A 27,128-nucleotide genomic window follows, 5' to 3' on the forward strand; every position below is an offset into this window, starting at 1 on the left:
AATAGATCCAGACAATCAATTCACAGGCTTTCCTCAATCTAGAAAAGAGTGAGTAGGGGACTGTCCTGTCTAATATTTTATCACGTAACATCAGAGCTATTGACTCCCTCAGTGCTGAAAGTTCAGCAGCAGAAGAAGGACTGCTAAGCATTTATTCCCATTCAGTGCCATCTTAAAAGCATCACAAGACCCTGGTCATGCACTTGCACTTGGGCCCCTACCAGCCTGCATCAGGTGTCCCCATCACAGTGCCCCCATACATCAGATGTCCTCATTACAGTGCCCCTATACATCAGGTGTACCCATACATCAAGTTCACCTATTACATTGCCCATATGCATCAGGTGTCCCCATCACAGTGCCCCCATACATCAGGTGTCCTCATTACAGTGCCCCTATACATCAGGTGTACCCATACATCAAGTTCACCTATCACATTGCTCATATACATCAGGTGTCCCCATCAAAGTGCCCATATACTATACACCAGGTGTCCCCATCACAGTGTCCCCAGCCTCTATATTATCTTGGGAGACCTGGGTATATTATCAGTGGCCCCTCCAGGGATAAGCATTACACCAGTGTATTATGAATTTCTCATATCCCAAAAATCATTAAATTAACCCATTCAGGATGGGCATATATTTGCTAGTTTGTAAAAAAAAAAAAAAAAGTACACACTCTGTACACTGATGTTATATTGGATTATGTTTAATTTATCTTAACAGGAATGGTGGGAGAGAGGGTTAGGGCTCAGGACACCCTTAGGCAAATGCCATAGCAATTATGCAAACTCTGTAGACAAAAAAATAGAACTAGGCAGACAGCAATACAAATAAAGGGAGTTTAAGCCGAATGCAGCAATATGTATCCTGTAGCAACTACTATCTCCTATAGCAACAACTTCTCTCACAGTATCCTAATTAAGAGATTTCAGTTTAATTCACAGTATCTCCTTGTAGATCCTTAAATTCAGCTCTCTGTCTTTCTCACTAGACTTCTTGGACTTTCAGCTACCTGCTGGATCCCTCGAGCTTCATCCACAGCTAACCTCTGTACTTATCTTCAAGCTTTACTTAAAGCTACCCGCCGTATTCCATCAAGCTTTACTTACAGCTACCCGCCGTACTCCTTCAAGCTTTACTTACAGCTACCCGCCGTACTCCTTCAAGCTTTACTTACAGCTACCCGCCGTACTCCTTCAAGCTTTACTTACAGCTACCCGCCGTACTCCTTCAAGCTTTACTTACAGCTACCCGCCGTACTCCTTCAAGCTTTACTTACAGCTACCCGCCGTACTCCTTCAAGCTTTACTCACAGCTACCCGCTGTCTTCCTGGATGAGTCTCCACTGAAGCTTTCCTACTTACTTCACTGTCTCCAGATAGTGAAGCATCTGCTCTGGTACTCCTTCAGAACTTCATCCCTTCCAAACTTGCCTCTGGTAACAGGAGTGGTCTTCCCTTTGTAGCAACTGCTTTTCCTTTACCTCCCGCAACGATCAGGCTCCCCTCGGGCTGAGCCTCTAACACGTGCAGTTCCACTTCAGGCTTAATCTTTGCTGCTCTTCTTTTGCGGAACCCTGAACTACTGGATAGGCCTTACGTAGACCTAGCAGCCAGTTCGAATCCTGGATAGGCCTCAGACTTCAGGCCTAGCAACCAGGATTTACTTGACACACACCCATCCAGGCCGCCGCCCCGGGCGGGAAGAATCCCGATCACCTGGCTCCTTCCGAATAAATAGACTATCCCAGCACCGAAGAAACTCCTGCTGATTGGCTGAGATGATTTATTTACCCATCAACTGAATTCATGGCAATCCATCATCCCAATGCCAAAGGCAACAGTGCCACCTATTATGAGAAGAGAGAGACCACAAACTCAGACTTAGGAGAGAAATCAGTGGATCAAAACTACTAATTAGCCAGGCTAGTTACCACCAGAGGCGTATCTAGTAAAAATGGCACCTATGGCAAGCACTGAAACTGTGCCCCTGTCAAAACATTTGAAACCTGTCTCTTAAATAACCTAAAGGGGGTGTCGTTAGAGTCTGAGATGAAAGAGGGAAAGAAAGAAGGATGGAAGGACAGCGGGTCCAGATCCTACACCATAATAGCAATGTGTGTATTCCAGAAAGCTTAACCACTTAAGGACCACCTCCTGCACATTTACGTCGGCAGAATGGCACGGCTGGGCACATGCACGTATAGGTATGTCCTGTGCTAGTACCCAGCCGTGGGTCAGTGGGCGCGCGCCCGCGACCCGGTCCGAAGCTCCAGGACTGCGGGACCCGTGGACCCGATCGCCGCTGGAGTCCCGCGATCGGTCCCCGGAGCTGAAGAACGAGAGCAGTATTTGAAAACACAGCTTCCCGTTCTTCACTGTGGCGGCGTCATTGATCGTGTGATCCCCTTTATAGGCATACACAATCGATGACGTCACAGCTACAGCCACACCCCCCTACAGTTGTAAACACACATGAGGTCACACATAACCCCATCAGCGCCCCCTTGTGGTCAACTCCCAAACTGCAACTGTCATTTTCACAGTAAACAATGCATTTTAAATGCATTTTTTGCTGTGAAAATGACAATGGTCCAAAAAATGTGTCAAAATTGTCCGAAGTGTCCGCCATAATGTCGCAGTCATGAAAAAAAATCGCTGATCGCGGCCATTAGTAGTAAAAAAATTTTTTTTATAAAAATGCAATAAAACTATCCCCTATTTTGTAAACGCTATAAATTTTGCGCAGACCAACCAATAAACGCTTATTGCAATTTTTTTTTTTTACCAAAAATAGGTAGAAGAATACGTATCGGCCTAAACTGAGGGGAAAAAAACTTTTTTTATATATTTTTGGGGGATATTTATTATAGCAAAAAGTAAAAAATATTGTTTTTTTTCAAAATTGTCGCTCTATTTTTGTTTATAGCGCAAAAAATAAAAACCGAAGAGGTGATCAAATACCACCAAAAGAAAGCTCTATTTGTGGGAAAAAAAGGACGCCAATTTTGTTTGGGAGCCATGTCGCACAACCGCGCAATTGGGACCGGGACCCCCCCCCCCCCCCCCCGCTAGAAGGCAAGGACGTACATGTACGCCCATTTGCCTGTAGGTGCCATTCTGTGGACGTACATATACATGCGGCGGTCGGGAAGTGGTTAAAGGGGTTGTAAAGACAAAAATATTTTCCTCTTAAATTAAAGTCTGACAGTAGCTGATAAAGTAAAAAGTAATGTTTTTCATTATAACTAGTTTGATACCTGTTGAAATCGAGCTGTTTTATTCACCTCCGTCACTCCTGAATCATTATTCTCACTGACTTCCTGGTTTGCGGTGCGCATTCATTCTTGCTACATCACGGCCTAATGGGAACTACAGTTCCCATTAGGCTTAGCCTCCATGCCTGTGAGGGATAAGAGAGAATCTTCACGCAGGGCTGTAGTCATAGGGAGGGGGTGAGCACATTCTGCTTTCCACCATGCAAAACGGCTCAGATGCTGGTGGAAAGCAAGAAGAGGAGAGACAGGAAATGGCATTTTCAAACCTGGATTACTGTATTTTGGAGGTCAAAAGGAAAAACGAGGTAAGTGGTATTTAAATGCTCTAGCTTACAGCAATCAATTGATCTAATAAAAAACTAACCTTTAGTGTTACTTTAAGCAACATATACTGTATATGTGGTAACAAATAATTTGTTATTCTGTATATCCAGTTTAAAGACCACACATATGCTATCTTGCACAGTCCAGGGGGTGACTTGTTTCTCATGGTATACCAATGTAGTTTCCTATATAATTTTGGATAGGGAATGGGAAGGCATGCGATGGCCAGAACTGTATAACTTGAACAAGCTCTTGAAGACTTGCGAATGTCTCTGGCTGCTAAGTACTAACTTCAACAGTGCTGCCCTCCCATAATATTGATGGCACAGTTAGGCCTCGTACACATGCGCGGTTTTCTCGGGAAAACTGCCAGGAATCTCGACGAGAATAATAGAGAACCTGCTCTCTATTTTTCTCGTCGGGATTCTTGGCAGTGTTTTCCTGCCGTGAAACCTGAGTGTGTGTATGCTTACCTGGCCCCGGTAAGCCCGCGCATGCTCGATGAGACTTTGACGCATGCGCGATAGCTTACAAGGCATAGTGTAGGGTGTAGCAAGATGGTGGCGACGGCATCGAATGTGACGAGCGCATGCTCGTCGTAGTCGATGACATCACCGCGTTCTTGCCATTCAAAAGAACGGCTGTTCTTTTGAATGGCCCGTGTGTACACTCGGCGAGCAAGAAAGCTTGCCAGGAATCTCGTCAGGAAAACCAACGTTTTTTTCCTGACGAGATTCCCGGCCGTGTGTACAGGGCTTCACAACTGAAGAATGCAGTTGCTGTTCCTTCGTGAGAGCCGCTGATAGAATCCATACCCCACTGGTTGCCCTGTCTCTGCAAATCCTCTGTCACCTCTCACACCCTGGGTTCAGTCATTTTTAGCCAACCGTCACCAATAATAAGAAACTTACACAATACCAGTGAAACAGTTGACATGTGTTTACTGTGGTAAAAGGGACACATAAAAGTGTAAAACATAGCACTGTAAATCACAAAGGTATTCTTATCGGAAAAATATAGCACTATTTATTAATACTATTTGCAGTTGGTAACCCTTTGGTAATAAAGAGAAATGCAAAGCATACAAAATGACACAAATTGTGCCAGCCCCTGTTTCCGCCACAATAACCTATGTTAACAGGTCAGCAGAAGGGTAGGGAACTGACATTTAATTTACTATGTCAGGTTCATTCCCCTCTGTTTCCACAACCCACAGACCAGGGCTCAAGTCCTGCGGGAACGCGTGGGAACGGAGTTCCTGCACTTTTTTCACAGCAGGAACGCAGTTCCCTTTGCAGTACTAGAGCATCCGAGCCGCCCGAGCCAATCCTTCACTAAGCGGCCATGCCCAGCTCGAGTCACTGTCAGGGCCAGGCAAACCTTAGTAATCCTTTATGTTACTGGCCGCTTTATGAACTTGCTTCTTTGTAAATCCTGCGATAACTCGCGGCAGACCTCCGCAATGTCTCCTGGGAACAATGACAAAATGACGGAATACCCGCACACTACCCGATGAATCCATACACAGGAAGCGGCCAGTAACATAAAGGATTACTAAGATACAGTGGATCGGAAAAAAAAAACACGCGGTTTAGTAATTATGCATATGAGCGTATCATTTTTTTTTTTTTTTGGTGGGGGAGTGGATCTTGGGTGGGCGTTCCCACACTTTTTCCCCCAGGACTTGACCCCTGCCACAGACCATTAACATCAGAGCAACATGACAAACATTATGCAAACTATTGTGTTTGAATTGGCTGGCTCCTTTAATATAGTTCCAGAGAAAGTGAGAGCAGACCCTTTGTGCGAAAAACAACTTTAGTCACTTGAGCGAAAAAAGAGAAGATAAAAGGGGTGTTACTCCATGGAATCCAACAAATCTTCAGGTAGCCTAGAAGGTGCTGGCAGCGATACAGGCGATGATGAAGACTCTTTCAGGAACTTCCTCTGAATCCTGGATCTGGGAATGGCGTCTGACCCCCGTCACACCACGCCATGGCCTACCCGCATCGGAAATCCAGGCGGTGCTGAAGGATCTGGAACAGTCTCCGTGCCGGTGTAGGTGAGAAGCGATGCTGTCTGCAGAGGTTCCTCTGGATGCAGCTGTACGACTCCCCGCTGTGCAGGCCACAACTCAGCAGCAGCTCACACAGAGCTCTTGCTGGCAGATCCAAGCCGGCGTCCCAAGGGATCGATCTAGACCGTAATCCTCCTTTTTATATTCTCTCCCAGTATTCTGTTCTCTCTCCTCAGCAATCTGGTAGTGGTAGTTCAGGCCAGTCCTGTTGGAATTCAAACTTCAGCATTCGGAACTACACATCCCATAATGCTTTGCTCTGCACTAGGTTTTGTCTAAAAAGGAAATGACACAGGGAGTCCAAGACTAGAGGGAGACAACCCCACATTAATAACCACCTAACCACCTGTGCCCTGAACCCTATTCCCTCTCAAATACTACGGTCACCCTCTGACTCTATTCTACACTCTCTAACCCACATCTTCAATCTCTCCCTCTCTTCTGACATCTTCCCCAATGCCCTAAGGCCCCGTACACACCAGAGGATATCTGCTGGAAACGGTCCGCCGGACCGTTTCCAGCGGATAAATCCTCTGGCGGATTTGGATCTGATGGCTGTACTCACCATCAGATCGAAATCCGAGCGGAATCCGACGATGACGCGCGACGCTGGAAGGTAAAGACTTCCATGCATGCGTCGAATCATTACGACGCATGCGAGGGAGGGGAGTCTGTACAGACGACCGGATCAATCCACTGGACACGATTCAAGCGGATAGATTTCTTAGCATGCTAAGAAATTTTTATCCGCTTGAAATCCGTCGGCTGGATTTTTATCCACCGATAAATGTCCGCTAGGCCGTACACACGACCGGATCTATCCGCTGGAACTGATCTGCAGATAAATCCCAGCGGATAGATCCGGTCGTGTGTACAAGGCCTAAAACATGCACTTGTCACCCCCATACTTTAAAAGACGTCTTTGAACCCTACCAATCTTAACAATCTACACCCTATCTCCTACTCCCCTTTTCCTCTAAACTTCTTGAACGCCTGGGGCTAGATTCAGAGAGAATTTACGCCGGCGTATCTATAGATACAATGCGCAAATTCAAATCTGCGCCGGCGTATCTTCTTTCTGTATTCAGAAAGCAAGATACGCCGACATTAGCCTAAGATGCGACTGGCGAAAGTCTCTTACACTGTCGTATCTTAGGGTGCATATTTACGCTGGCCGCTAGGTGGCACTTCCGTTGTTTTCGGCGTAGAATATGCAAATGACTAGATACACCGATTCACAAATTTACGTACGCCCGGCGCTATTTTTTTACGTCGTTTACGTTAGGCTTTTTCGGCGTAAGGTATGGCCGTCGTTCCCGCGTCAAAATTAGAATTTTTTACGTTGTTTGCGTAAGTCGTTCGCGAATAGGGCTGGACATAATTTACGTTCACATTGAAACCAATGACGTCCTTGCGGCGTACTTTGAAACAATGCACACTGGGAAATTCCACGGACGGCGCATGCGCCGTTCAGGAAAAGCGTCAATCAGGTCGGGTCAACAAGAATTTACATAAAACACGCCCCCTCATCCACATTTGAATTACGCGCGCTTACGCCGGCCCCATTGACGCTACCCTGCCGTAACTTAGAAGGCAAGTGCTTTGTGAATACAGCACTTGCCTCTCTAACTTACGGCGGCGTAGCGTAAAAACGTTGCGCCGCCGTAACTATGCGTGCCCCTACCTGAATCTAGCCCCTGGTCTACAACCAACTGAGTGATCATCTCATAAAGAATAACCTTCTTGATCCCCTTCAGTCTGGATTTTGCCCTCAACACTCCACAGAAACTGCTGTTCTAAAACTCACAAATTACTTACTAACCGCAAAAACCAATGGACACTATTCTGTACTCCTACTTCTGGACCCTTTGGCTGCCTTTTATACAGTTGACCACCCCCTCCTCAAAAAAAAAAAAATGTACTCCTGCGGTCTCCGTGACTGTGCTCTTCGGTGGATCTCATCCTACCTATCTCATGACACTTCAGTGTCACTTACAATTCTACTTCCTCCTCTCCTCTTCCCTTCTCCGTCAGGGTCCCCCAAGGTTCTATTCTTGGACATCTCTTATTTTCAATCTACACCTCTTCCCTGGGTCAGCTGATTGCCTCACATGGCTTTCAATATAATTTCTACACTGATGACACCCAAATCTATCTCTCCACCCCTCAACCCACCCCACCAGTCTCCTCATATCACTGTCACACCACTTCCTCAAACGCAACTTGTCCAAAACCAAGCTCATAATATTTTCTCCCCCATTGTGCCTCTGACTTCTCTGTCAAAAGCAATGGCAGAAAAATCAACCCATCCCCCCATGCCAGGGTGCTAGGTGTTATCCTGGACTCTGAAATCTCCTTTCGCCCCCACATCCAATCCCTTTCCAAAGCCTGCAGCCTCAACCTCTGCAACATCTCCAAACTACGTCCCTTCCTAACCAATGAAACCACAAAGCTCCCGATTCGCACCCTGTTTTTTTCTCGCCTTGATTACTGCAACTCCCTCCTCATTGGCTTACCTTTAAATAGACTATCCCCCTTTAGGCCATCATGAATACCGCTGCCAGACTCATCCACCTTACAAACCGCTTAGCGTCTGCTACCTCTCTCTGCCAATCCCTCCATTATCTGTCACTCCCCTAACGAATTAAATTCAAAATACTAACAATAAGTTACAAAGCCATCCATAACTCTGCCCCCAGCTACATCACTAGCCTACTCTCAAAATACCAACCTAATCGTCCTATTCATTCCTCCCAAGACCTCCTGCTCTCTAGCTCCCTCATCACCTCCTCCCATATTCGCCTCCAGGAATTCTCCTGAGCCTCTCCCATCCTCTGGAATACCCTACCCCAATCTGTCAGACTATCTCCAAATCGATCTACTTTTAGGCGATCCCTGAAAACTCTTCTCTTCAGAGAAGCCTACCCTGCCTCCACCTAACAACTGTTCTTTTATTTTCTTCATCAGCTCACCCCCCACAGTTATTACTCTTTCAAATCACTTGACCCTCCCTCCTAGAGTGTAAACTCAAATGAGCAGGGCCCTCTGATTCCTCCTGTATTGAATTGAATTTTATTGTAATTGTACTGGGCCAGATTCTCAGAAGAGTTACGACGGTGTAACTCAGGAAACACCGTCGTATCTCTGTTTCTGAGCCCGGGTATCTATGCGAGTGATTCTTAGAATCATTTTCGCATAGATACGGCCAAGATCCGACAGGTGTAAGTCACTTACACTGTCGGATCTTAAATGTAATACGCCGCCGGCCGCTAGGTGGCGTTTACGTTCAGGTCTCATTTATTTATGCAAATGAGCCTGATATGCCGATTCCCGAACGAATTTGCGTTGCGTAGCCGTCGCTTACGTCGTTTGCGTAAGCGTAAGGTTACCCCTGCTATATGAGGGGTAACCTTACGCCAGTCCGCCGTATGCCATGTTAAGTATGGCGTCGGGTCCGTGTCGTCTTTTCCCGTCGGGTACGTCGTTTTCCCAAGTCGTTCTTCAATACGACTTTACGTCAATGATGCACACGTCGGCGTCATTGACGTTTTCCGTCGAGAACTGGAGCATGCGCACTGGGCTATTTTAAGCCCGGCGCATTCGCAGTTCGATCGGCATGGGGGCGCGCTTAATTTAAATACAAGCCGCCCCCTTTGAATTACGCGGGGATACGCCGGGCCTTTTACACTACGCCGCCGCAAATTACGGAGCAAGTGCTTGAGGAATACGGCACTTGCTCCAGTAAGTTGCGGTGGCGTAGTGTAAATGACTTACACTACGCCGGCGGCGTATGTACGAGAATCTGGCCCACTGTCTGCACTAATGTTGTAAAGCACTGTGCAAACTGTCAGCGCTATATAAATCCTGTATAATAATAATACCACTGTACACTGTCCCCGAATGGCAGGCATAATAGCCAGCTCCTGGCTACATGTAAAAAGGCTGTTTATTCCTGGCTTCTCTGATCCTCCCCTTCTTCCACTGTCCCCGGATACTTTCCTGATAACACAGAGTCTGGTGTCAGGCTACACATACTCAGTTTGGTGTGTTTTAGAGCTAGAGAGGTGTTTTTTTTTTTCTTGGGAGAGTGCATGTAATCAGCACAGAGCCAATTAGCACTGTCCAGACAGAGGGTCAGGGGTCCTGCAGTCTTATAGGACAGTCAGAAAACTCCTTCCACAAGCTTTAACCAGTGCTTGGCTAGATACTGATATAAGCCACAAATTGCTCTAACTGCTGATGAGAAAAAATATTTAGCAGTTTATATTTACTAAAACTATTGTATTTCCATGTTCTGTGTGCTGTAGATATAGTGAATGCAGGGTTCTGAGTTTAGTAACACTTTAAGCCTAGCACACACCGCTAGGTTAGTGTCAGTTTGACTGCAGATGTGTAAGGGTTATTCTCAGAAATAAAGGTAAAAACCACCAGGACTATAAGAAAGGAAAAATGAAACCTTAATCATATAACCACTTCCTCCTATACTAGCCCGCGTTTTTAATCAGCAGCATCATTTTAACTGTTTAGCCTTTACAACCTTCCGTTATTTGTGGCTGCTTTGACTATTGTTTCTTGATGTTTATCATCACCAAACTTCAGAGAAAAATCTATCTTATCTATAGGTTGTATCAGGAAAGTGAAAATATATACAGGGCACCTGTCATGGCTAACTGGAGCAAATAGCAACAATAATGGAATCACAGGTTGTGCCGCAACATAAAATAGTTTTATGTTTACATAGTTACATAATAGGTGAGGTTGAAAAAACACACAAGTCCATCAAATCCAACCTATTGTATGTGTGTGATTGTATATCCACATTACATTGTATATACCTGTATGTTGTGGTCGTTCAAGTGCTTATCTGACTATCGATGCCCCCTGCTGAGACCACCGCCTGTGGAAGGGAATTCCACATCCTTACCGCTCTTACAGTAAAGAATCCTCTACGTCAGGGATCCTCAAACTACGGCCCTCCAGCTGTTGTAGAATTACACATCCCATGAGGCATTGTAACACACTGACATTCACAGACATGACCAGGCATGATGGGAATTGTCGTAGTTTGAGGTTAAACATCTTTTCTTCTAATTTTAATGAGTGGCCACGTGTCTTGTTAAACTTCCTTCCGTAAAAAAGTTTTATCCCTATTGTGGGGTCACCAGTATGGTATTTGTAAATTGTTTAGACTAGATGGGACACAATTCTCTACCTGCACCACCAAACTATTAATCTACCTTTGGTGTATTGTTGATATTCTGGTCTTCTGGGGTGTGAGAATAAAAGAGAAGGGTCATCCTGAAGCAGAGCTTTGGGCAAAAATTCAACATTTGCATGCAGGAAGAGTTTTTTTCTTAATTGAAGAAGAGACATACTATAAAGGGAATTCAAAATAACCCTATTGACAATTGTATGGCATTAATTGCCTTAAAGTAAAACTACACTACATCTAAGCACCACAAACGAAAACATTATTTTTTAATACTCAAAGCAAACTCACCCATCTATCCATATCTCCATGCTTTATTTTGCTGAGAACTCATTTTGAAAACCACCCCCTAACATTTGTGGCCATGACCATCTGGAATAAGGACAGATTCATGTAGCATTTACTTCCTGAAAATCCATCTGCCCTTAGCTCAGGCATGAAGGCATGAGGGTGTGCTTAGCTGAGAAAACCCCTCCTCTCCACCTAGAGAATCCTGGCATGTACTGTATGACATTTGCCTAGGCCTAGAGTTTAACCACTTCCCGACCGCCGCATGTATATGTACGTCCACAGAATGGCACGTACAGGCAGATGGGCGTACATGTACTTCCCCGCCTTTCCGCGAGTCGGGAGTCCGATCGGAAACCCCCCCCCCCCCCCCGCTACATGCGGCGGTCGGATTCCCTCGGGGAGCGATCCGGGACGACGGCGCGGCTATTCGTTTATAGCAGCTCCGTCACGATCGCTCCCCGGAGCTGAAGAACGGGGAGAGCCGTATGTAAACACGGCTTCCCCGTGCTTCACTATGGCGCTGCATCGATCGAGTGATCCCTTATATAGGGAGACTCGATCGATGACGTCAGTCCTACAGCCACACCCCCCTACAGTTGTAAACACACACTAAGTGAACACTAACTCCTACAGCGCCCCCTGTGGTTAACTCCCAAACTGCAACTGTCATTTTCACAATAAACAATGCAATTTAAATGCATTTTTTGCTGTGAAAATGACAATGGTCCCAAAAATGTGTCAAAATTGTCCGAAGTGTCCGCCATAATGTCGCAGTCACGAAAAAAATCGCTGATCGCGCCATTAGTAGTAAAAAAAATTTTTTTTATAAAAATGCAATAAAACTATCCCCTATTTTGTAAACGCTATAAATTTTGCGCAAACCAATCGATAAACGCCTATTGCGATTTTTTTTTACAAAAAATAGGTAGAAGAATACGTATCGGCCTAAACTGAGGAAAAAAATGTTTTTATATATGTTTTTGGGGGACATTTATTATAGCAAAAAGTAAAAAATATAGAATTTTTTTCAAAATTGTCGCTCTATTTTTGTTTATAGCGCAAAAAATTAAAACCGCAGAGGTGATCAAATACCACCAAAAGAAAGCTCTATTTGTGGGGAAAAAAGGACCCCAATTTTGTTTGGGAGCCACGTCGCACGACCGTGCAATTGTCTGTTAAAGCGACGCAGTGCCAAATCGCAAAACCTGGCCTGGGCATTTAGCTGCCTAAAGGTCCGGGGCTTAAGTGGTTAAAAGAAATGTAGTGGCCTCCCATACATCTAGAGGCCTGATGGTGATCTCCAGAGTCAGGGAGAGCTGACATCCATCTTCATAGAATGGGTTACCAGGCATGGTGGGTGTAATGCAAGATGAAATGATGGGCACCAGTCACTTTTTGAATGCTAGTAGAGAGATTTATTGTCTCTTAATAAGAACTGTGGGAAAGGGGGTTGGAGCCAGAAGAGACCCTTAGGTGGATGCAATGACAATTAGCAGACTCCGAGACACAATAGGCAGACAGCTATACAGCTTCACACATAGCACTTGGCACAGTAAGGTTCTTCTATTATCTCACAGTTTCCCACTGTAGGGCTTCACTCACTGAGCTCCCAGTCTCTGACTAGACTCCCAGATCCCAGCCATCCGCTGGAGCCCTTGAGCCCTTCCACAGTTAACCCGCTGCATACCTCCCAAGCGTCACCCCCACTAACCCCCTGGGTCCCTGGCTTGGCACTTGCTGGAGCTTTCTCACTTCTTCACCATCCTTAGCTCGCGAGAAGACTGCTCTGGTACTTCTTCACAGTACTCACAGTAGTCTCTGGTAATAAGGTGGATGATCCCTTAGCGGGGACTGCTTCCCCTTTACCTCCGACCACAACTAGTTCCCTGCTTGGCGGAACCTCAGTAACTCAATTGTACTCCAATCCTGCAGTCCCAACCCTACTCTGCTTCTCCTACTCCTGGATAGGCCTCAGGCAGCCAGGTGTCCCCAGGATAGGCCGCAACTTCAAGCCTAGCAGCCCGGGACGATATAACACACGTCCAACCAGACAGCCGCCCAGGTGGCATAGAACCCCGATCACCTGACTCCACCCAAATAAATAGGCTCTCCCAGAAGGTCAAGGGACTAAAGAAACCCCTGCCAATTGGCTGAGACACCCCATCCATTCATAATCGGACCTCGCTATGCCCTTGTCGATCTAATGTCACCAGCAACAGTGCCACCCAGTGACAGAAGAGAAAAGGTGCAGCAACTCCAGAATTAGAAAGGGATCAGTGGATCTACTAACAATTAACCAGAATATTTACTACCTGGCAAACTAAATTTGTGAGCAACCCTGCCTACACACCACGGTGCTACACAAGTAAATATAATATATATCGTATCTATTTACTAATGGTAGCAGCTTATGGATTAAAAATAGTCAATGCTGTATGAGAGAGTGAAGTTCTGCTTAAGGATCTGCCTGCCCCTAATGCAGGCAAGGATTTGCACAAATGTCCATTACATTACCAACATGTGTGACAAATTCAGGTAGTTCTTACTACTGCCACTTTAAAAACCTGTCGCTATGGCAGCGACAGATTCTTGCAGAAATACTGCCAGTTAGCTAAATAGGAAACTAGTGGTTAAAAAAAAAAACAGCTCTGGCATACAAACGTACACAGAGGTACACCAGTGTTTAGAGTGGGGCATGGCTGTGCTGGGAAGCTGCAATAATGTAACATACTCCTGCAAAATATTGTGTACTTTGGCCCCATTGAACTGTCGTCCAGAAGATTCTCTGACCAAAAGCTAAATTTAACCACATCAATACTAGGCACTTTCACCCACTTCCTGCCTAGGCTAATTTTCAGCTTTCACTAATAATTATTAGTGGACACAAACATTCCATACATAAAAAACATAAATTCGCCCCAAACAATAATGCACATATTCCCCGAAACTCCCAGTTCAAATCCCAGCCTCCTAGCACTAATATCTTTGCCCACCAATCCTTAGAAAAAATCTCCCTCACCCCGAAAAAATCACCATATCCATACCTCCCAACATTTTGAGATGGGAATGAGGGACACCTACTTGCAAACCTATGTAGACATAAGACACGCCCCCTGACACACACCCTTAAAAGGATAATTAACCAAAAAAAGGTTAATTAAATCCACAAGGACTTTTTTTTTACCAATCCTATTCTTTTATATTGGCTGTTCAAATCTACAAATGCAGCAATTTAGAATTTGGATGAAAGGTTTAGCACTGGCAAACACTTTTTGAAAGATAAAAAGTGTTTCCCAGTGTTTCTCGGCACTAACTACACAAGAATTTTTTTTTTAACATTACATTCAGGAGAGTTGTTAGAATGACAATCGGCTGTTTTTTTTTAAATCCTTGCCGTACATATCGTTTTGTATATATGTTCACCGCGGCTTCCGGGTATAATCTGCGGGACTGGGCGTTCCTAATTGATCGACATGCTTCCGACCGGCGCATACAGCACGTCATGAGTTGCCGAAAGAAGCCGGACTGGGAGTCGGCTCTATACGGCGCCTGCGCACCGACGTTCGGCTTCTTTCGGCAACTCGTGACGCGCTGTATGCGACGGTCGGAAACATGTCAATCAATTAGGAACGCCCAGTCCCGCAGATTATACCCGGAAGCCGTGGTGAACATATATATATTTAAAACGGCATGTACGGCAAGGGTTTTAAAAAACACAGCCGATTGTCATTCTAACAACTCGCCTGAATGTAATGTTAAAATTTTTTTTTTTTGGGTGAACCCCCCGCTTTAACAGCTTTTTACCAACTTTCTTGCTTTCACAGACCAGTCTTGTCTGTGTTTCCCAGGCAGAGAGCAAAGGCTGTCTTCTCAAGTGAGCTTAAATTAGTTTGGGGAAGAGGACCAAGACCCGAACTGGACCATGGATCAGAAATTCCTGAACGTGTATAAGAGGAGCCTGGGAGACGTATAAACCCAGGACTTTTCCCGGCTCTCTTTGGGACACTCTGCTACAGTATGTACAGTCCAATCGATTGGAGAGATTGGTCACATGTGCTGTAAAGACAAGCGCTCTTCTGACATGAGGCAATGAGGCAAGAGCAAGACACCTCCTCCTGGCTGTTTCCTCTCTGTCTCATCTCCTCCCACTGCTTCAGTATCCATGCTGTCGTCCCCTTGTCCCAGCCCTGAGTGCAGGTGGGCTGGGGGAAGAAGGTCGGCGGCCGCCAGCAAGGAACATCATCCACGGAAGGTCAGGCTTGCGGGGCAAAACTGAAACCTGGGCGAGTGCAGTTCACCCCAGCACCATCCTAATTCTGGCCATGTGCATCTCTCACCCAGCAGCTGAAAGCTGGCGGGAGGGAGAGGGGGAGAAGCCAGCTTTCAGTTGCTGCAGACAGACACACAGTTCTGTAATCATTTGTTCTCTGCTCCACCGGTTCTCCTGCTGTCTGGGCCCCCTGTGTGCCCCATTCCCCTACAGGCAGATTGGTGGTACCCCCCTATCGGTGGCCCTACTGGATACAACCAGAAGTTTTTACTGGCCTGCTATCACAGTGGCTACAGCCATCCTCTTGCACTGGACTCTGGCTCAGTGAGTTTTTTAATAAAGGACTTATCAAACATTTTTGTTGTGTTTATTTCTAGGTTACAACTTTTTTTGTTAATAAGTAGGGGTACTATATACCCCATTCTCAATCACATGGTATCTAAGTGCCCCCTTATTGGTAAAGGGGGCATACAGATTCTGATAAGCCCCCTGCCCACAGACTGCTACAACCACTGGCCAAGGTTGTGGGAAAATGGCCCTTGTCCTCATTAACATGGTGACAAGGTGCTTTTCCAGAGTTCTCCTTGTGAACTTGTGATCAGACTGAGCCTTGAGCTCATCCCTATTTCAGGTGGCTTGACAACATCCTGTCTTATACAGGGATCCTGGACATGGTTACATATTTGGTATGGTTGAATAAAATCAGTTGAGCCTGAAATACTTTTAAAGAGTCAAGGACCAGAAAACTTGTCAAGTCCAACAGATCTGGCAACTACACACTTTCTCAACCTACTCCGATCAATAACAGTCCTCTCGTGCATCTGTAACAGAATCTTTAACTCCAGTCTTCTCCAGCGCAGCCATGTGAATGCTCTTGGGGGATGCCAAAGGTTGCCATGGCTTCCGGAAGTAGTGTAATATTTACTTCAAACATCAGCAATTCCCTACAGAGGCTACAGATGACAATGCAACATATGTGATTTTTCTTCTTCTCTCGGGAATCCTTGCTATGTACATCTCCATTATAGAAGAAAGGAGACCCTGTAACCAACAACATTGCTGTATTTTTCTTTCTCCTGCATACAATATTTGAAGAGTCGACTCAAGCATTCTTTTTGGCAAGTTCCCATCTACATTTATGCCAATGTTTTTTTCACAATTAAACAGAAAGAGTCAAGTGATGCATTGCTCGCTGCTTGAGCAACACGCCACCATGCAGACCCCCCCATCATGCTTCCAGACACAAACAACTGTGCACTCCAGCATTCTCTACACCCCTTTGACCTATATTATTTCCTAGATCCTGCCTTCATAGGATTTTGAACTCCTGTGATCCAAAAGACTTGCTGATGCCTGTGCACTCCTGTTAACCCAGTGTGTCCTCTGACTCTGCAGGTTTTGTATATCCAGGGACCTGTGTTTCCAGTGACCTTCTCCAGCTAACCACGTGTCTTCTTCAAGAAACCCCTGTGTCTCCAGAAACCTTTGTGTCTACAAGTGACCTTTGTTTAGCGTAATAGATGAAGAGCAAGCTTGTTGTTGCAGTGACTCTCTGCTCTTGAAGTCACTTGTTGCTAGGAAGCCGCTTCTAGCTACACAGTGTCAACTGCCATCATGACATTCTAAGCCAGTATTGTAAATGCTGTTATCCAGACTTGAAGATCCAGAGCTTTTGTAATAAAAGCAGATGCTAGCGTTTGAGCAAAGTTGAAAAAACTCACAGTTATTTACTGTAAAAGCTGAGAGCACCAAAGGATAGAGCTGATTGTTGCCAGACCACCGCTTCTGACAGAGTTGGAGCTCATCTTGCCCTTGACTCTCCTAATTAGACTGTGAGTGGGGATCAGGCACCCTAAAGGGGACAAGTGGACCTGCACTCACTAATGCTGAAACTTCAGGCTGGGAGCTGCGGTCATGTATCAGTCAACATTATGGCAAGTCTTAGAAGCGAGCCGCAATGACACAGTTTACTCCTTGCTCCCTATGCTGATTCCTTTACTCTGATGATACTTGTACACTTCAGACACCCTTATGCATATGGGGCACTTCCCAAGTGTGCAGCATTTTGAAGCTGTTAACTCTGTACTGATCAACACCAATCCAGAAGTTCATGTCATTTCTGAGGTGACACTTCCCACGGTTGCTATGGGATACAGAAAACACTCTCTCTCTCCAACCTCCACGCTTGCTCTCTCTCACAAAGCTCCTCTGCATCTCCTCTATTCTTGTAAATTCAGGCTTGGTCCCTAGGCACTCTGTGCTGTGGGTCTGGTTCCAAAGAGTAGGGTGTGATGGGAGTCACTTTGGGCAGAATCCAGAACCCAGAATCCCTTTGAGAGGTTGTGAAACCCTTGTTTCAGCTCCCCATGCACCTCCAATGTCTAAGTCACCCTGTGTCTATTAGGGGCACAGGATGACTGAGAAAATGATGGCACATTGGAAGAGTTTTGTAGACTGTTGCCATGCCATCTGAAATCCCTGATTAATCAAAGTATTGTTTAGATATGGATTTCATTGTCTTCAATGTAGGAGCTGGTCCGTCTGCTACTGGGGGCTCCTGCTATTGTGTGAAGGTGTTCTGTGTTTATACTTATGATAATGTGTATTGTGTCTTCTGAGCTAGAAGACAACAAGTCTGACCTAAAAGGTCAGACCTCTGAGTCACCTAGGCTGGTTAAATGACTAGTTAATTAGCTCATGTTAATTTATGTTTCTGGTTTCAGTCTGTGTTGTTAGGGTAATATGATCAGGAGGGGAACCTCCTTCTCAAGTGTATAAAAGCCTGCATTCTTGTCCAAATAAACAGTTCCAGCTTTGCAGCCAAATGAGCCCTGCGTAGTTCTTGGTTGTAATATGGGGCTATAATATCTAATATCTATATTCAGACTGGAGGAAGTGGTATATGACCGAAGCACTCAAGTGGATTGTGGTAAATGTTTCTGTTACATAGGGAACCAGCCACTTGTGGAGGTACCAAGCGCTTAACCTTCTCCACTCCCAGGGGAACCATCACCTCTACAAGTCATCCATCTCCTGGCTGATTGGCAATGAGACAAACACTCTTCTTTAGAAACACTGTGCATGCACCTCTTTAGGAGACTTTGACCAGGCGAAGCAAGTAATCAGGCAAGACCCTTTACTGAGGTAGGTGCTGAATACAGTAGAGTTCTCAAAAAAAAGTTTCAAAACAAATCCTGCATAGAGCTTTTCTAACAATATATAGAGTGCAAGTCCAGCAAGCAATCCTTTTTAAGGCAATAGTCCATTAAGGCTAGAATCCACTACTTAGAGTCCTTGATTGTAATCCTTAAAGGCAGCAATTCTGTGATTAGCAGCTACAAATTCATAAAGTTCCCAGGATTGAGACCCTCCCCTTAAACCCTGATTAGGCTCCCCTCACCCCCAAAAGGTGGCAAATTCTCCAGCAGAGTAACCAGTTACATTTTGGCACAATTTCCCCAGGAACAGATCCAGGGGCTTGCAGTGCAATGTTGGTTAACCTGTAGGGGGTGGTAACCCAGCTAATAATGTCAGGAAAAGTGTTAACCCTTATAGCAAGGGTCAGCATCCTATAGCCCGCAGGCCACCCCCGCTATGGGAGTGATGTGAAGGGGACACTGCAATAGGGAGGGACTCTATTAGGGACCCCCTCACCCCTGGGGACAGGGACACCTTCTCCCCTGAGGATGGACAGGAACACTATCACCCCTGCGGACAGGAACCCCATTTTCCCTAGGTACAGGAATACTATTTTCCCTAGGGACAGGAACCCAATCTCCAGACCATGCTGGCTGGCAGGGCTGGCATCAGCCATCCTTGGGTGCCAGGAGAAGCCAGTAAAATCTGAATTCCTAGCCACATGCTCCCTCATGGTGAACTGACTTTGTATTAGCGAAGCACCTTAAAGTAAACCTGTACTATTATTATTACTATTTTAGGATTATTATCATCTTTATTTATTAGCAGGTGAATGCGGCCCTCCATGCATTCACATACATTGAATCCGGCCCTTAAGTGGAAAAAGGTTGCCTTATAGCCTGGTTACCCCTAGCTCTCAGGTCAACCTGAGGACATAGGAAACATTCTAAGTGTTAAATTTGGCATCTGGCTGGCTCAGCTAACATGAGGAAATGAGCACATCCAAGGGAAACAAGTGCTTACACAGGCAGACACATTAACCGCTCACTTGTAGGCACCTGCCTACAGAACGGCACCTTGCTACAGAACTAAGAATCCATGTTACTATCAGAGAAGCAGAGACTGCTTCACTGTAATAGATGACAGTCATGGGCGTCCGCTGAAATTTTTTCAGGGGGGGGCGCAGCAGCGATACACAGTCGCATTTTACCCTTTCTTCGACCGCTAGTGGGGGTTAAAAGCCCCCCCCCACATTAAAATGTAAAGACACCCCACTGTGCCCCCTGCATCTTTCAATATCTCTTTGTCACTACTGTGTACCCCCTCTCCACAACTGCACCTCTGGACCCCTTTACATTACATAGCACCCCACAGCTCTGGACCCCTTTACCTTACACAGCACCCCACAGCTCTGGACCCCTTTACATTACACAGCACCCTACATCACTGGACCCCTTTACATTACACAGCACCCTGCATCACTGGACCCCTTTACATTACACAGCACCCAAAAGCTCTGGACCCCTTTACATTACACAGCACCCTACATCACTGGACCCCTTTACAGTACACAGCACCCTGCATGACTGGACCCCTTTACATTACACAGCACCCCTTTCCCTTGACTGAAACACTACACTATATTGATAGTATATTTATTTCAGGTCTAGAGAGGAACCTTTTGGAATGAGGGACAAATGGATTTGATTCCAGAAGAGGGACAGGCACTCTAAATAAGGGACAACTAGAAACTATACCGTAGGCTACAACTCTGTGTTGTGTTTGCTCTGCGTTTCCAGACTTGCTAAAAATACATGACATATGATACGAGAGCCGGAGGACAGAAGGAGGGGAGCGCTGCAGTTGCCGCTTAAAGCAGCCCCAGGGCCAGTTCGGCCCTGCTCCTGGCTCTCCCTGGTGATTCCAGGGGGGGCAGATGACCCCCCTTGCCCTATGGAGCGGACGCCCATGATGACAGTATAATACACTTGTTGTTGCAGCAGTTCTCTGCTCTCTGTGTTGTTCATTGATAGGAAGCCACTCACAACTACACTGAATCAAATCATATCAAAGCATACTAAGCTGGTTCCACAAAAGCTTAGTGTGAAATCACAGCATTGGAGTTGGCTTATTGGTAAATAGCAATTGTGCAAAAAATATTTTTCTAGAAGTTTAGATTTAATATACAAGTTATATGATTATTCAGTTATATGTATAAAAATGTGGCAGGTGAAAAACACAACTTGTGCTGCATTTTTTTTTTTTTTAAACAGAATGAAAATAAAAGCTAAATCTTGGGAGTTAAAGGGAAATGATTTGTCAAAATGAAATCTTTGTAAAAAGTCAATTTGCTGCTGCTACATACCTGTAATTGAGAGTGAAAGTAGCGTTTTGTGACTCTTCCCCAGCTTTCCAGCTACAATAGCAGAAATTATTTTTTAGAGTATAATTCTGATAGCACATAAGATCGGTGGGGACCTTTTTGGTTAAAGCTGCAAAATATGAAGAATAAACATAATAAATTACCAACTTACTGACCACATGCCTAATAACTCCATATTGACCGCATCTACTGTATTTCTTGGTAAGCATGCACGCCTTTCACACATGACTGCCTCAAGGAAGTTTTTGGCACGCAAAATGTCTATAAAGCAGTATGGAATAGTAGTGAAGTACACACAGTGAAAAGTTTACTTTGGGCTGTATTATGTAAAAGAAGCTCATGTCTTTTATACGTGTTGGCACTGCACTTTCTATACTTCTATGTTCACGCTGCACAAGAATGTCAGCAACAGGAAAATCATGAAATGTTACACCCAAAGTAATATGTTAATTTTGCTGATATTGGAAATATTTGTTCAGAAACTGCAGTACTGCAGCAGAATATGTGCTTTGGAAGGTTTTGGTTCTGAGTTGACTTCTCATTTGGCTACAGATTCTGTTCTGAAGATGGGCTGACTTAATTTGTTTTTCAAAAATTATTTTTATGCCGTTATTTTAGGGACAAAAAGAAAGGACTACTTATGCTTATTATTATTATACAGAATTTATATAGAGCCAAAAGTTTAGGGGACAAGGGCCTCTTCATCGTATCCCTGGGTGGTGGTTTTAGGGGTCTACGGGCTGGGGCGCTTATTGGAATCTGGAGATACCCAGATCCCGTCATCCCCTATGTGAATAAGTATGGGATACATAGTACCCCTACAAATTCACCAAACAAAGTGTAAAAAGTAAATAAAGACACAAGTTTTGGACAATTCCTTTATTATTATTTTTTTAAAAGATGTCCCCAAGGGTAGATCTATCATCAATCACAAGGCCCGCCGCACTGCCGGACCCCCCCAAAAAAAACCTCCGGCTATGTTGAACGCTCCTGCTTGCTCCTCCATCTGACATTTCTTAAATTGCTAAGGGGCAGAGTCACCCTTGGCCTGACTTTTCTATTGCCAGTGTTCTATGGAGAAGTGCCTCCTGTCTAAAAATGCCCCTGATGGGTCTGCGCATGCGCAGTACAAAAAAGTCACTCCAGCTGATATGTTGATCAGCTGACATGACGTTAACACTGCGCATACGCAGATCATCTGAGGCATTTTTCTATGGGAGACAGTATTTGGCAGGCAGTATTCTAAGCTATGCAAACAGCGGAGGGAAAGCATACTTGTCAGATTGTACCTTGCTGTTGTGGGGCGGGTATTCCGTTTGCTGAAGGGATGGTTTTGTCAGTGTTGCAGGGCAGGTATTCCGTGTGCTGAAGGGATGGTTTTGTCAGTGTTGCAGGGCGGGTATTCCGTGTGCTGAAGGGATGGTTTTGTCAGTGTTGCAGGGCAGGTATTCCGTGTGCTGAAGGGATGGTTTTGTCAGTGGTGCAGGGCGGGTATTCCGTGTGCTGAAGGGATGGTTTTGTCAGTGTTGCAGGGCAGGTATTCCGTGTGCTGAAGGGATGGTTTTGTCAGTGTTGCAGGGCGGGTATTCCGTGTGCTGAAGGGATGGTTTTGTCAGTGTTGCAGGGCAGGTATTCCGTGTGCTGAAGGGATGGTTTTGTCAGTGGTGCAGGGCGGCTTTGGTATGTTGAACGGCAAGTTTTGGTTGTGTCGAAGGGCGGGCTGCAACACACACAAAACCCACCCTTCAACACACCAACAACCCGCCCTGCAACAGAGAGGCTCAATCTGACAACTATGTTCCCCCACTGTTTGCATAGCGTCTGAGGAATTATCCGACGCTATGCAAATCTCCCATAATGAGAGGCATTCCCCACATAGTTTTCCATGGAACAGGTGTCCTCATTAGAAGATTTCCCTTTATCTCCTGCTGTGGGGAAAACTTAAAATGTCTGGATTTCTCCTCTTTTGCTTTCTTTGTAATAATGGTAACCAGTACAAATGGCATTGTAAAGGGGAAACAGTACAAAATAAAAAATAAGACATTGACAATGGATCTAACCCTTTTCTATTCAAAAATTAAAAACCTTGTTGTGCAGTAGTTCTATATGTGGTACAGCTAACGTGTATCTATAGGCTTTTCACAGATAGGGTGATAGGGAAACTGCCGGGAAAAAGACCGCCGGGAATCGCGGCAGGAAAAAAGAGAACATGTTCTCATTTTTCCTGCCTCGATTCCCGGCGGTTTTCCTGTCGGGAAAACTGCCATGGAGCATACACACGGCCAGTTTTCCCCGGCCAAAAGCTTTCCAGATGGGAAAACTGGTCGTGTGTATGAGGCATAAGAGGAAAAAAGCGAAAGGGAAGGGAGCTAAAGCTGATTGATAGGCTCAGCTCTCTTCCTGTGTGCTGTGTGGAGAGGGGCATGTCCCTTCTCTCCAATCAATTCTCGGAGCTCTTCTCACTGAGCTCTACAGAGTGTTATTTCAGCTCTCCGCCTCCTTTTTTCTGACAGCTCAGACAAGCTTTAAAAATACTATGTATAGCCTGAGACCAGTCACTTCACTGAGTGTAAGGGTTTACAACCAATTTAACTTTCCCCTACTCTATCCAAAAGTAAAAAAAAGTTTTTGGTTTTAGATATACTTTATCTACTGGCTTACCACTATAACAGTGTTGTCTCTTATTTAATTCATTTAAAATATTTTTTTTTCTAAAATGTATTTGGTGGTTTAAAATCCTTTTTCACACCTTTTTTTTCAAATCAAGTTAGTCAAATGGCAAATACTATATTCATTATAACAATCTTATTCAGGAGAGGAAAATAAATGTAATTAGAACTGCTGATTTTGCTTTCATTTTCCTCTTTAGTTGATGAGTTTACACTTTCCTAATGTGGGTGGTAATACACACACCAATTAAATATATTCATTTTTATTAGTTTTTTTAGGGCATGCATAAATAAAAGTAAATTCTGGCAAAGATCATGCAAAGCTTTAATATTTAAAGTGAACTTCTCCATTCTCTAAGCATGGTGGTACCTTTGGAATCTTCTCTATCAGTATATTTGAAATAAACATCTTGCGTCCATGTTTTATTTTTGATATTCAAGTTTAAACTTTTTGTCAAATGGCAGTATCTAAACCTTCATTAGCATGTTTAACTACTTGGTGCAAAGGTTTAATATTTAAAGTGAACTTTTTCATTATCTAAGCATGGTGGTAAATTTGGAATCATCGCTATCAATAATTTAAATTAAACCCCTAATGTCCTATATTCGTATTTCAAAGTTTTGTCAAATATCAGTGTCTAGGCCCTTGTTGCCATATTTAACTTCTCTCCACGGTGACGTAAGCAAAGAGCAGTGACAAATCATTACCCCAGGGACAGCAAAGGTGTCCTTGACGTTAGGACTATGATCAATGGTGTGAATAGTATTATATCTCAGCAAAGAGAAGGTGCCTTATGGCGGTAATAAACCCAAAAGCAAACTTTAAATATATTGCAGCTTACCAATTCTTTGATGTGATGGCTGCACTCGGTTTTTAGGCTTTCTTTCCTTTATTTTCCCATGGTGACCTAGCCACTAAGGCTGTTGTTTTTCAACAGCACACGCTTTGTAGAAACTAGAGGGTACATTTACTATTTACCACTGACAGGGGTGCTTACAATGATCAGCTTTTATTTATGTAAAACCTTTATCCCAAAAATATTTTTTTTTTTGTCATAACTGCTTAAAAAGTATTAACTGGAGCCAGTGGCATCAGGAGGGGGGCTGGAGCCCGAATGGGTCCCTGAAAAGCCCCGGGTCTCAGGCATGCACCATTCTATTGTTAGCCCCGAGCGCCGCCGCCGAGGGAGGACAGATCTGATCCCGAGCAAGGCCGAGTGCCTCCCAGTGACATAGCAGGTCCCGCCTTCTGGAGCCTGCAGTGCCTATGATGGACGTCCCACTGGTCCAATGCCAGGACCGTGGGACATGTGACGTTCATCATAGGCGCTGCAGGCTCCACAAGGTGGGAATTACAATGCAGCCGCCGTGCCACATCACTGTGAGATCCCCGCTCTCCTCTCCTCCCCTGGCTGCCTGCTGGGATGATGATGGGCGCTCCGCACACCGCACACCACAGGTGAGCTGCAGGACACGTGAAGTCTGTCTCCTGGTCGGGTAGGTCAGTGTATGTATGTCACTACCATCAGTGTATGTATGTCAGGTAGGTCAGTGTATGTATGTCAGGTACAGGTTAGTGTATGTACGTCAGTTAGGTCAGTGTATGTATGTCACTACCATCAGTGTATGTATATCAATTAGGTCAGTGTATGTATGTCAGGTAGGTCAGTGTATGTATGTCAGGTAGGTCAGGGTATGTATGTCACTACCATCAGTGTATGTATGTCAGGTAGGTCAGTGTATGTATGCCAGGTAGGTCAGTGTATGTACGTCAGTTAGGTCAGTGTTTGTATGTAACTACCATCAGTGTATGTATGTCAGTTAGGTCAGTGTATGTCAGGTAGGTCAGTGTATGTGTGTCAGGTAGATCAGTGTACGATTACTATTGGATCAGAAGGAAAATATAGATTACTATTGGATCAGAAGGCAAATGTAGATTAATATTGGATCAGAAGGAAAATGTAGATAACTTTACTATTGGATCAGAAAACAAATGTAGATAACTTTACTATTGGATCAAAAGGCAAATGTAGATAACTTTACTATTGGATCGGAAGCCAAATATAGATAACTTTACTATTGGATCGGAAGCCAAATATAGATAACTTTACTATTGGATCACAAGGCAAATACAGACAGTAACATGGATCAGAAGGCACATGTAGATTACTATTGGATCAGAAGGCAAATGTAGATTACTATTGGATCAGAAGGCAAATGTAGATAACTTTACTATTGGATCAGAAAACAAATGTAGATAACTTTACTATTGGATCGGAAGGCAAATGTAGATAACTTTACTATTGGATCAAAAGACATATGTAGATAACTTTACTATTGGATCAAAAGGCAAATGTAGATAACTTTACTATTGGATCAAAAGGCAAATGTAGATAACTTTACTATTGGATCAGAAGGCAAATACAGACAGTAACATGGATCACAAGGCAAATACAGACAGTAACATGGATCACAAGGCAAATACAGACAGTAACATAAAATGGAATGATTGTTCTAGGCAAAATTACCAACTACAGCGTCTATAGTTTGCTTAAGGTGAACAAGCTTCAGTTATCCGGTGCCTGAAGGGAAGTGAGTAGCGTACAGGTTGGCTGCATGAACACTAGGGAAGGAAATGCTCTATACAAGCTGTGTTGTGGTAAGGACCAAAGTGTTAATAAAGAACAGAGGAAAATCTATAAAAATAAACTTTTGCTGAATGTAAGACGTGTGCAATGTCAGAATTCTTACATTTTCAGTTTAAACATAATCAGGTGATAATGACGGTCTCATTAGACTAGGTTTAGATTGACTTGTTTCAGTCTGACTTACCTGCCTGTTGATCAGTGCTGACAACAATGATGAGCTGAGTCCAAAGTAGTACTTTAATCCTAGCATTGTCTCTGGATCCAAAAGGTGTCAGTGGCAACATCATACCCTCCACCATTTAAAGTCGAACTTAAGAATGAAATGATTTCAAATATGGTACGGACTTTTCAATAATATAAAAAAAAAAATCCTTTTCACAGTGGGAAAAACCAAACTAATAGTGAGAGCAAAAGATCATCAAATAAAAGCAAGAGTGCGTCTCATAAACTGTGTATGAGAGAATATCAGAACACATTGTAGGTCACAAAGTGCTGCGGCTCTCAAAGCAGTACACAACTGTGGTCTGCAATAAAATGTCACTGCATGCTAAAGAAGTGCCTGAAAAGAAACTGTGACATCTTGTAACCACAGCCGAAATACATACAGCAAAGGTACAGGGAAACTGTTGCACAAAACTGGTTTATGTGGGATGTTTAGAACATCCAAACAGGGATGTGAAAGAGCTGCCTGAGCCTTAATAGTACATGCTGGTCACATAACTCTTCTAGGGGAGCAAACATGTGTTCCCCTTTTGCTTTTGAAAGTAATAAGGCTGGGTATTTTGTATATAAATCTTTTCTTTTAATAGACTATACCCAAAATAGTCAAACTTTACA

The 27,128-nt window shown here is 44.4% G+C and overlaps 1 protein-coding gene across 1 annotated transcript in view; it reads right to left on the reverse strand.

Annotated features, from left to right (window-relative positions):
• Window positions 1-26,796, reverse strand: part of IL12RB1 (interleukin 12 receptor subunit beta 1) — a 118,511-nt gene extending 91,715 nt beyond the window's left edge. The window contains exons 1-2 of the mRNA XM_040326876.1: window positions 26,476-26,796; window positions 20,957-21,083 (exon numbers count right to left, since the gene is read on the reverse strand). Of these exons, the coding sequence (XP_040182810.1) occupies window positions 20,957-21,083; window positions 26,476-26,590 (242 nt within the window). The 5' untranslated portion in view covers window positions 26,591-26,796. The remainder of the gene's footprint in view (window positions 1-20,956; window positions 21,084-26,475) is intronic.
• Window positions 26,797-27,128: the final 332 nt, after the last annotated feature.

This window comes from Rana temporaria, chromosome 1 (assembly GCF_905171775.1).
Source record: "Rana temporaria chromosome 1, aRanTem1.1, whole genome shotgun sequence".
NCBI classification, from domain to species: Eukaryota; Metazoa; Chordata; class Amphibia; order Anura; family Ranidae; genus Rana; species Rana temporaria.